An 11,060-nucleotide genomic window follows, 5' to 3' on the forward strand; every position below is an offset into this window, starting at 1 on the left:
GCTCAGGGGAGGTTGGACCCTGTGCTGAGGGTCGGGTCTGGGGGCTCCGGGGGTTGCCCCCCATGCCGAGGGTCCCGCCCCTCTGGAAGGGCTGTGGGGGCTGCAGTGACCCCCCTGGCTCCAACCCCATCCTGTGCCCCCCAGCCTGGACCCACGGGGACCCCCGGAAGGTGATCCACCCCACCGACAGCCGCGGGCAGTTCTGCGGGCAGCAGGGGACCCCCAACGAGTGAGTGCCCGTCCCGTCACCCCAGAGACCCCCCCGGGGAGCCCCCGGGGCGCCGCGAGGGTCCCCCGAACCTTTCGGTTCCTTCTGCAGGAAGAAGCCTTTCCTTTTCTACTTCGACATCGTCAAGTGCGCCAGCCCGCTGGTGCTGCTGGAGTTCCAGTGCCCCACCACACAGGTACGGCCCAGACCCCCCGCCCGCCCCGAGGGGTCCCCGCGGGGCACTGGGAGGGGGGAGGGTCCCACACCGTCACCTCCAATCCCCCCCCCTGTGTCCTGCCCACCCCCAGATCTGCGTCAGCAAATGCCCCGACCGGTACCTGACGTACCTGACGGCCCACGGCGTGCCCGGAGAGCTGGGATACTACCGGAACTTCTGCGTCCCCACCTTCGACCCGCGCAAGGTGGGTGGTGGTGCCGGCGTTCCAGTGGCAGTGCCAGCATTCTGGTGGCAGTGCCGGCATTCTGGTGGTGGTGCCGGCGTTCCGGTGGCAGTGCCGGCATTCCAGCGCCGCGGGGGTGATTCCTGCCCAGAGCAGTGACAGCTCCCGGTGTCCTTCCCCCCCTCCAGGGTCCCATCGAGGTGCTGAAGGACAGGGAGTGCCCGGCCATGCTCATCCCCAGCACCCCCTGTAAGTACGTCCAGAATTAGCGGGGAGCTCATTAATGAGCTCGTTAACGATTCGCTCGCTCTGTCCTCACTTCCATCCGGATGGTTTTGAGGGTCGGAGGCTCCCGTTTGGGGGTCCCGCGGGGGCTTCGGGCTGGTTGTCCCGGCTGAGCCGCCCCCTCCTCTCTGTCGCCAGTGGCGCGGAGATGCTTCCCGGCCATCCAGGCTAAGAAGGGCGTCATCATGGTGGGCAACGAGACCACCTACGACGACGGCCGCGGGCACCGCAGGAACGTCACCGAGCTGCTGGAAGGGGCCAAGTGAGTCCGGGAGCCGCTTAACGAGCGGCTCCGTTCGTTAGCGCTGCTTCGCCCGGCGAGGAACGAGCGGTTTCACCCGAGCCAGGGTCTGGTGTCCGCCGGAAATCTCGCACCAAAACCCGCGTCCGTCCCCCCGGGCTCCTCGGAGCTCCCGCTCCATCGGCGTTTCCCGTTGCCTTGCAGGAAAGCCAACGTGGTGCTGGAGACCCGGCAGTTGGCCATGAAGATCTTCGAGGATTACACGGTGTCCTGGTACTGGATCATCATGTGAGCACGGCCCTCCCTCCCCGCGGGCAGAGCCGGGTGCTGGGCTGGCACAAACGGGGCAAAACTCAGGGATTTAATGATTTCCCCCCCGTGGTTCCCGTCGGGCAAAGCGTGAGGTGCCGGAGGAGCAGCTTTGCTCCGCTCCTCCTCGCGCTCCCTCTTCGCCGCAAATCCCACATTTGGGGTGCCCTGTGGGTGGCACGGGGGGGCTGTGACACACCAGCACCTTCCTCCCGCAGAGGCCTCGTCATCGCCATGGTGGCCAGCCTGATCTTCATCGTCCTGCTGCGCTTCCTGGCCGGGATCATGGTCTGGGTCATGATCGTGATGGTGATCCTGGTGTTGGGATACGGTGAGCGGGGGGGACGGGAGCACCTCCCTGGCTTTTCCCTACTTTCCACTCCCTATTTTAAGCGGGATTTGCCTCATGGAAGTTCACACTCCGTGTCCTTCCAGCTGCCTTCCCCCCGAACGTCGGCGCTGGTGGGGTTGAGCGGAGCCCGCCGGCGTCCGGCTCCACTTTTCCCTGAAAACAGGACAATCCTCTGCTTTTCCCCGCAGGAATCTTCCACTGTTACATGGAATACGCGAAGCTGAAAGGGGAGGCGGGTTCGGACGTGTCCCTGGCGGACCTGGGCTTTCAGACCGACCTGCGCGTCTACCTCCACCTGCGGCAGACGTGGTTGGCCTTCCGTGAGTGCCGGGGCGCGGCGAAGGGGGAGCACGGGGGGTTTTGGGGGGTCTCCTTGCGAAGGAGGAGCTTTGCCCAGTGCCGGATGTCCCCGGTGGGGGAGCCACGAGGGGTTTCTTCCCCGGGAAGGCAAAGGTGGTCTCGCGCCGCCCCCATTCCCGGGGCTCCCCTTGTCCCCCGGCAGTGATCATCCTGTGCGTGGTGGAGCTGGTGATCGTCCTGCTGCTCATCTTCCTCCGCAAGAGGATCCTCATCGCCATCGCGCTCATCAAGGAGGCCAGCAGGTCCGCCCGGCCCCGCCCCACGGCCACTGCCCCCCGTCCCGTCCCGGTGTCTGGGGGGGCTCCCGGCACCACGGGCTTTAACCGCGGCGTGGCCGTCCTCTCGCAGGGCCGTCGGTCACGTCATGTCCTCGCTGCTGTTCCCCCTGTGCACCTTCTTCCTGCTGTGCCTCTGCATCGCCTACTGGGCCAGCACCGCCGTGTATCCTTTGCTCTTCCCCTGCCCTGCCTCCCTGTTCCCCGGCAAGGAAGCTGCCCGCGAGTCAAAGGGCTCCCCCGGGCACGGAACGGGATCCGCTGGCGCAGCGGCCGCCTTAAATCTCTGAAGTTTAGCCCCAAACCAGCCCTGGGTGCAGGAGCGGCGGGGGGAGGTTGGTGGGAGCGGAGCAGAGGCTGGGTTGGGGTTGGGTTTGGGGCTGGGAAACGGGCTCTCCTTAACGGCCGCTCCGCAGCTTCCTGTCCACCTCCAACGAGGCCGTGTACAAGGTGTTCAACGAGTCCGCCTGCCCCTTCTCCGGGCAGACCTGCAGGCCGGAGGTGAGGGCACGGGGAAACCTGGCAGAGATGAGACCCTTCGTTGCGTGAGAAGCATCCCGGTGGCTCTCGGAGCCCCCGCGCTCCTCCCCGGCGCAGTTCCAGCTTTCCGAGCCCGGCTGTGTCGGGTTGTTCTCCCTGAGCCACCACATGCTTGGAGCTGGTCTGAGCCGACCCTCCTGGGAAGCTGAGCGGGATAAGGACGTCTCTGAACGCCAGGGCTGCTCGGAGGGAAGGGGACACATCCCACCTCATCACCACCGACACCTCTGCTCTCCCCGCAGACCTTCAACACCAGCAACGTCACCAAGCTGTGCCCCGACGCCCAGTGCCTCTTCGCCTTCTACGGTGGCGAGACGGCCTATCACAAGTACCTCATCGTGCTGCAGTTCTTCAACGTCTTCATGTTCTTCTGGCTCGCCAACTTCGTCATCGCCCTGGGCCAGGTGACGCTGGCGGGCGCCTTCGCCTCCTACTACTGGGCCTTCAAGAAACCCGACGACATGCCGGCCTTCCCGCTCTTCTCCGCCTTCGGCCGCGCGCTCCGGTACGTCCCCGCGGGCGGGGGAGACCCCGGGTGGCTCCCGGGGGTTGTCCCCTTTCTAACGGTCCCGCCCCAGGTACCACACGGGCTCGCTGGCCTTCGGCGCGCTGGTCCTCGCCATCGTCCAGGTCATCAGGGTCACGCTGGAGTACCTGGACCACCGGCTCAAAGGTACCGGGGCCGCGATGGCCATGAGGGCAGGGGCGAGGTCGGCCGCTCCCCGCGGCCCTCGGGGCCGGGGCTCGGGGCTCAAGTCCAGGGGAATCGCTCCTGGGTTTGGGGGGAGGATCAGGGTTTTCCTCTTAGAGCCCCGTAGTCGCCTCTTTGTCCAAGAAAGGAAGAAATCCTTCCCTGGCAGGGTGGGGAGGCCCTGGCACGGGTTGCCCAGAGAAGCTGCGGCTGCCCCTGGATCCCTGGAAACGTCCAAGGCCAGGCTGGACGGGGCTTGGAGCAACCTGGGCTAGTGGAAGGTGTCCCTGCCCGGGACAGGACGAGCTCCCAGGTGCCTTCCAACCTGAACCGTTCCATAATTCGGGATTCTGGGAAGAGTTTCCCGGGGCAGGAGCCAAGGGACGTGCCGTGGCTCCGGGCTCAGCCAGCCCGCCCCGGGGGCCTGTGCGGGTGCCAGGGAAGTCTGTGCCGCGTTCATCGGGAAACGTAAACAGCGAGTGGGAGCGTGGGAAGAGCAGACGGGGCTCATCCCACTGTCTGCAGCCACAGGGAGGCTGAAAACAAGGCACGGGGGGAGGCCGTGGTGGGGTGGTGGGACAAGGTCTCCACCAGGGACCTTGGAGTCGCTGCTGGAAGATCCGTTTGGTGCTGATTTCGGTGCCCTCCAGCTGCAGAGAACAAGTTTGCCAAGTTCCTCCTGAGCTGCCTCAAGTGCTGCTTCTGGTGCCTGGAGAAATTCATCAAATTCCTCAACAGGAACGCCTACATCATGGTGAGAGTCACCCCAAACTGACGCCCTCGGGGGGGCCGGGGCTGCCGTGGGGGCTTCTCGGCGCTCCCGGGGGTTTCCCTGGGCGGCTGTTGGGAATTGTGTCCGCCAACGTCACGGGAACGTGGAGCTCTGCAGCTGCTTGGCTGGCACACCTCGATCTCAGCCACCTCACGTTGACTTTGGGAAGGACCCTCTGTGGGTGGGCGGGCTCAGCTCTGGGTCTCCGCGATGCCCGACCCGTCGGTGGGTGAGGAAGCACTTCCAGGGTGGGATTTACCGGAGACCTGCCCTGGGATGGGACTGGTTGCACCCTCCCTCGGTGGTGACCCGGGTGCAGCCCCGTTTCTCTCTGCTCTGCCCCGTTTGTCCACTCTAGATCGCGATCTACGGCACCAACTTCTGCACCTCGGCCCGCAACGCCTTCTTCCTGCTGATGAGGAACATCATCAGGTGAGATCCCGCTGTCCAGGAGGGCTCTGCTCCGTTACTTCCGAGTCCTTCCCACTGCCCGAGGTCACCCCCGACCTGGCTCCCCGTCCTCGGGGACCTCCCTCCCGCGCTTCCATCGCAGCCTGGGGCGGGGAGCGGACGTGGAGTCTCATCTCTCCCTCTTGTTTCCAGGGTGGCCGTGTTAGATAAAGTCACGGATTTCCTCTTCTTCCTCGGGAAGCTCCTCATAGTGGGCAGCGTCGGTAAGCGCCGGGCACTGGAAGCTCCTCCTCGGGACGTCCGGCTGCCGTAGCCGGTTGTGCCGTCCCAAAACCTCCACTGAGGTCACCCCTCCCGTGTCCCGTGTTCTGTCTTCTCCACCCCACCCCTTCTGCCGCTGCCACCCCACCGCCGTGCCCGTCCTGTGCTTGCTTTCCCAGGAATCCTCGCCTTCTTCTTCTTCACCCAGCGGATAAAGCTGGTCCAGGACACGGCGCCGCCGCTGAATTACTACTGGGTCCCCATTCTGGTGAGCCGCCGTCTGGGGCCGGGGTGACCCCCGAGGCAAAGGGCAGCGATGCCCCAGGCGAGCCCCCTGCCCGCCCCCGGCGCCTCAAGGGCCGTCTTTGTTGGGTGTTTTTCTACGAGCCCTTTGTTGGCCGCCGTTGGCCGCGCGCCCTCCCCGCGCTGCCCGCGTTGGCCTCCGGCCGCCGTCGTGCCTGAGGCCTTTTGTCCCCCCTCGGGCTGCTCTGAACAGTCCTGCCCTGTTCCCTTCTCCCCCTTCCCCTGGGGAATTCGGGATTCAGCGTTTTCCTCCTCCTCCTCCTCCTCCTCCCCCCGGGGCGCTCCGGGCTCTCCGTGGGGCCACGGCGTGACCGCGCGGCGTCTCTTGCAGACGGTGATCGTGGGCTCCTACCTCATCGCCCACGGCTTCTTCAGCGTGTACGGCATGTGCGTGGACACCCTCTTCCTCTGCTTCTGTGAGTACCCACCCCAGGGGGGGCAAAACCCCTCCCTCCCTCCGGGCTTGAGTTGGCCAGATTTGGGGGTTGGCTCCAAAATCCCCCCGGGGTTCCCTCCGTGTGGTTTCCTCCCGCTTTTTTCCTTTCCTGACTCCTCACCTGCGTTCTCACCTGCTTCCCCCTGCCCGCTGCAGCTCCTGCCTCCCTCCTGCTCCTTCTCTTTCGGTGGGATTAACCGCAGCTAACTTCAATTTCCCTTTTCCCCCCCTCTTTTTCCTCCTTTTCCGCCCCTCCCGTGTCTCTCGTTCACACGTTCTCCATCCTCCATCTCCGCCCTGTCTCTCTCTCCCCGGCTCTGCTTTTTTCACTCTCCCCCCCCTTCACGGCCGCTCCTTCCCGGGGTTGGAAAAGGTGAAGACCTGGAGAGGAACGATGGATCTCCCGAGAGGCCTTACTACATGTCCCCCGAGCTCAGCGAGATCCTGCTGAAGGGGCACCTCGAGCCTTCCAAAAGCGCCGATAGCCAAGGCTAGGGAGAGCCAAGGCCGGGGGCCGGCGCCGTGTGCCGGGGGCACCGCGGGACCCTCCCGGCCCCCCCCGACCTGAGCAGCTTCCTGGTGCCGCTCTGTGCCCTGGGAGTCCTTCCAGGGTAGGGGGGTGCCGACCCTCAGCGCCCAGCCCGCCTTCCTGCCCAGTAACTCGCGTTCCCGCACCCAGAGAACCCGCCCGGCGCCACTGGGAGTCGGGGCCGGGACCAGCCGGGTCCCCACAGTGCCCAGAGATGTTTGTTCCAGACCACCAGGCGTGGGTGGGAGGGCCGGGAGCGCCGGCGGGAGGGACCTGCCGCGGCGGGACGGGGGTTTGTGGGACGGGCCGAGTGGGTTCCACCGCCCCGACCCCGTCTCTGGGCGCTCCCCTCTCCAAGAGCAGCAAAACTTCCCTGGCCCCTTTCCCGGCCCCTTTCCCGGCCCCTTTCCCGGCCCCCTTTCCCGGCCCCCTTTCCCGGCCCCCTCTCTCTGCAAACCGCAGAACTGGGAAGGTTTCTGGGTGAGGCTGCAGAGCTTTGGTTTCTCACCTGCTGCTTCAGCACGAGGAGCCACTGCCGGAGCCCCCCCGGGACTCCAGGGGTTCAGAGGGTCCCTCCTGGAGCTTTGGGTGCTGCGGGGGCTGGTCCCGGGAGCTGCTTTTCCCCCGGGAGGGGCCGAGTGGGTTGGTTTGGCCTCGGCCTTGCCGGGCTCCCGCGGGCAGAGGCGCTGGAAGCTGCCACGAGTGGGGGGCTGTCGCGACGGGGGGGCTGTCACGACTTCCACGCTCTCCCAGGGCGTAGCTGGAGATGATTCCCGAGGCCATCCCGGCCCGGGGGGGCTGTAGGAAGGAAGAAGGAGCCTGTGGGGAAGGGAGGCGAGTCCCCACACAGGCTGCGGTGCCCGGGGGGGTCTGTGAGGGCGAGGCAGTGCCAGGGGAGCAGAGCGAGTGTCCCCAGTGGGATGGGGGGAAATCACAGGGGTGTGACCTCGGGGGGGAGAGAGATCAGCCCCCAAAGTGCTGGGGGGGGAGGAGGTCACAGCCCCCCCAAAAAATGCAGCTGTGTTTCCCCCTCTGGACAGCCCAGAACCGATCAGGATTTATAAAAGCAGCAGAGCCCCCTCCCAGCCCCCCGGGCAGCCAGAGCTGACCCCGAGCTGTGCCCTCCCAGGACGAGGCCGTGGCCTTAACGCTCCTGCTCCCATCCCAGAGGGACCCAAATCCCTCCCAAAACCCCCCCCGGGTGCCCTCGCTCCGCTCCGGGGCCCTGTGGGTTTTTTGGGGGTTCGAGGTGTTGTTTTCCTGGGATTTTCCGACCCCTTGGTGCAGTGGCATGTTGAGTACACTCCTTGTTGGGAATGGTGAATCCCAAGGGGAATCGCTTTGCATTGGTGTCCGGAGCCCCTGGGAAGAGCCGAGGGGACCTCCCTTCCCTCCAGGTGACCTCCCTTCCCTCCAGGGGACCTCCCTTCCCTCCAGGTGACCTCCCTTCCCTCCAGGTGACCTCCCTTCCCTCCAGGGAACCTCTTTTCCCTTGGCTCTGTTCGACTTTCCCTCCCCGGAGTAACCAAACACCCGAATTTCCGCTTTCTCCCAAATCCCCGCGGGCCCTTCCCGGCTCTCCTGGGAAAAGGGAGAGGGGGGAGCTTCGCGTGTTTGGGCACGTTCCTTGTGACAGAGGCAGAGAGGGGGGAAGCCCTCGGCGAGCGCAGAGACTTCGTTTGGTCGGGGGTGGTGGTTGGAGGGTCCCAGCTGAGCCAGGCCCGTGTCCGCCCCGCCCGCGGGGCCGGGGGGGCTTTCTCTTGGCAGTGGAAGACCTGGAGCGGAACGACGGCTCGGCGGAGAAGCCCTACTTCATGTCCCCCGACCTGAGGAAGCTGCTCAAGAAGACCAACGCGGGGCAGGCGGACGCGTAGCCCCCCGGCCCGGCCTCCCCCGCCGCCCGTCCCCCGTGGAATTTGCCTTCCTGGACCTCGGACCGCTGGTTCCTCCCGCGAGGGGGGCTCGGGGAAACGGGGATTGTTGAGGATCCGGCCCCGGAGCGTCGCGTTGGTGGCGGCGAGCACCGGAGCTCGTCGGTGCCGCCGGCCGGCCCGGGGCTCTGGCGGGGGCAAAGTCCCTCCTCCCGGGGTGCTGGTGACTCCAAAACGAGCTCCGTTGGGTTTGATCCCATTCCTTTACCCCGGCAGACGGGTGGTGTGGCCTCTGGCCCGGCCGTGTTCCGCGTTCCCTCGGCGCTCCGGCGGATCCGGGCGCGGAGGCGACGGGACAACGAGCCAGGAGGGTCCGGGCGGCTCCTCGAGGGGGTTTTTCAGTCGTGGCCTCCCCCCCAAAATGTTGAGCTGCAGTTGGTGATTCCATCTGGAATGGCCTCCCTGCTCCTGCTGCCCTCCGGGGACGTACCAGGGCCCTGTTTGGGGCCCCAACTAATTAATTCTTTTAGGAATAAGCTAATTAGTGCTTCTGTAGCCGCCTGTCGGGGGTGGGGGTGGAGGGGAGCGAGGGGTCCCCGGGCAGAACTGGGGGGTTGAGGCTCTGGCCGGTTCCTGCACCTCCTCTCCAGGACCGGCGGCTTCCGCCGATTCCTCCCCAAAATCCGCGTCCCGGTATCCAAAACCCGGCAGTTTGGGGCAAACCCTTCCCCAGAGGCTTTGCCTTTCGGGACAGGGGGTGGTGGGTGGATCCGGGCGGGTTTTGGGTTCGTTTCGGGCGGTTTTAGCAAACCCGAGGGCAGCCAGCGCCTCGCTCCTGCCCGAGGGAAGGTCCAGAGCTCCTGGCACGTGGGGGAGGAAAAAAGGGACTTTTGGAGGCTGAGAGGGGGCTAATTAACTCTAAAATACAACTAATTAACCCCAAATCATAACAGAATTAACCCCCCCCCCGGAGTCCCTCGAGCTTTTTATCCCGATTCCCTCACGATCTTGGGGGTTTGTGTCAGAGGGGGGAACGTTTCCATGGAATTATTCAGTGCTTTGGGGGCTTTTTTGTATATTTTGCTTTTCCGAGGCGTTCTCGGTTCTCTAGTTGATATTTTGAGCTTTTCCCGGGAATTCTGGGGACAGGTTTTGGGCTCTGTTGCTGCCGGGCCGGGGATCAAAGGCTGTAATTTGCTTAAATCCCCCCTTTTTTTTCCCCTCTCCTGTCTCAGTGCGGGTGATCAGTGCCCCGGGGTAGGGCTGGGCAGGGAAGGGGAAGGGGAAGGTGAGGCCAGGAAAATGAAGGAAGAGATAAAACTAAAAAGGTGAAGGGAAAGTAAAAAAAATGAAGGGAAAGGTTAAAAACAAAAGGGAAAAAGTAACGGCGAAGCTCTGCAGGAAAAAGGTGAAATAAGGCTCTGGTTGGGGTAAGTGGGAATAATTCAGGGAATAATGACCAGGCTCCATAACACTTCCAGCTTTTCCAGCACCTCCAGCCAGTGTTTCCTGCTGCTGGTCCTGAATTAACTCACTTTCTCCCCTCCCTGTGCAGGTTTTGGGGGGGTTTGGGTTCAGTTTCCACTCGGAACGTCCCTGTCGGGGGTGAATTCCCTCTCGCCCCTCCACTCTCAGCTGTTTTCTTCCCAAATCCAGACCCTTTGGGGGCGGAAACGCTGCTGGAAGCAGCCGAGGAGCATCAGGAACTCTCTTTACTCCAAAAGCCGAAATACAGCGGGAATTGGGAGGGCTGGAAGTGGTGGAGGAGAGAAGGAATTTGGGAAAAAATCGTGTTCTTGGGGACGCCGCCGGGCTGGCTCAGCTGCCTCCCGGCAAAGGAGGGACTCGAGGAGCAGAATTAAGGGTTTTTAATTCCCGAGAAGCCCGAAGTGGTTTGGTTTTGTTTTTTTAAAGGTGAAAACTGCACGTGCCGGGAGCTCCGGACGGGGGGAATATTCCTGTCAGTCAGGTTTTTTTCGGGAGAGCCGAGAGCGAGGGCAGCTGTCCGGGGGGGATTTTGGTGTCCGGAAAACCTTCACACTCCACGGCCTGGGCTCTTTCTTCCCGGAGCTTGCACTCGAGGCATTAAACGACCCATTTTTTTTAGGAATAACGGTGCTTTTTGCTGCCTGGAAATGCAACTCCTGTCCCTACAACTCCTTCCCCTGATCGGGGGCCGGGCGAGGTGGGGGGAAAAAAAAAAACCCTCAAAAATGCTAAAACCCGCAGGGCTGGTGTTCTACACCGAAATACTCATTTTTTAAGCGTGTTTCTGAGGCATTAACGACGCTGGTGCTCCGGGGGGGTCCGTCGGTGTCGTGACCAACAATAAAAAAGTGCCTGTTTGGAGCTCGCCTGGTCCTGTCCTTCCCTCCCACCTCAGGGCTCTGTGACCCATCCCGCCGGTTTTCACCCCAAAACAGCACACTTATTTCATTTTTGGGTTAAAAAAACCCAAACAAAACACGTTTTTGAGGTCAAGCCCCTCCGAGAAAGGTGTTTTTGAGGTCAAACCTCTCCGAAAAGAGGTGGCTTTGAGGTCAAACCCCTCCAAAAGAGGCCTCTTTGAGGTCAAACCTCTCCAAAAAACAGTCGTTTTGAGGTCAATCCCCTCCTGAAAAAGCAGTCTTTGAAATCGTTTCCCTTGGTTCCTTGTCAGAGAAGAATCTTACCGCTGAGCTCCTCTGCTCAGGTCCCCCCGGGAGTTGCCTCAGGTGTGTCCCCTCAGGTGTGTCCCCTCACGGGGTCCCCTCAAGTCTGTCCCCTCAGGTGTGTCCCGTCCCCTCAGGTGTGTCCCCTCACGGGGTCCCCTCAA

The 11,060-nt window shown here is 63.5% G+C and overlaps 1 protein-coding gene across 2 annotated transcripts; it reads left to right on the forward strand.

The window, feature by feature from the left end:
• Positions 1-36: 36 nt before the first annotated feature.
• Positions 37-9,121, forward strand: SLC44A2 (solute carrier family 44 member 2). Of its 2 annotated transcripts, none has more exons than XM_017839700.1 (19): positions 37-229; positions 320-404; positions 517-630; positions 798-858; positions 1,033-1,156; positions 1,340-1,423; positions 1,663-1,775; positions 1,985-2,116; positions 2,299-2,398; positions 2,505-2,597; positions 2,848-2,932; positions 3,214-3,476; positions 3,550-3,644; positions 4,313-4,416; positions 4,793-4,866; positions 5,038-5,108; positions 5,286-5,374; positions 5,741-5,825; positions 8,142-9,121. In XM_017839700.1, the coding sequence occupies exons 1-19, from the start codon at positions 63-65 to the stop codon at positions 8,246-8,248; spliced, it is 2,046 nt and encodes a 681-aa protein (XP_017695189.1). In that variant the 5' UTR covers positions 37-62; the 3' UTR covers positions 8,249-9,121. The 2 variants fall into 2 exon arrangements, with proteins under 2 accessions (XP_017695189.1, XP_017695188.1); XM_017839699.1 differs by lacking the exon at positions 8,142-9,121 and adding an exon at positions 6,219-8,131.
• Positions 9,122-11,060: the final 1,939 nt, after the last annotated feature.

Source organism: Lepidothrix coronata, unplaced genomic scaffold (assembly GCF_001604755.1).
Source record: "Lepidothrix coronata isolate B3197 unplaced genomic scaffold, Lepidothrix_coronata-1.0 Scaffold459, whole genome shotgun sequence".
Classification (NCBI taxonomy): domain Eukaryota; kingdom Metazoa; phylum Chordata; class Aves; order Passeriformes; family Pipridae; genus Lepidothrix; species Lepidothrix coronata.

Coding starts and splice junctions, on each gene's coding strand:
- SLC44A2 (XM_017839699.1), top strand. CDS start 63: ATGCCGAGGGTCCCGCCCCTCTGGAAGGGCTGTGGGGGCTGCAGTGAC. Junction 405..516: donor TCCAGTGCCCCACCACACAG/GTACGGCCCAGA, acceptor GCCCACCCCCAG/ATCTGCGTCAGCAAATGCCC. Junction 3,645..4,312: donor CCTGGACCACCGGCTCAAAG/GTACCGGGGCCG, acceptor GGTGCCCTCCAG/CTGCAGAGAACAAGTTTGCC.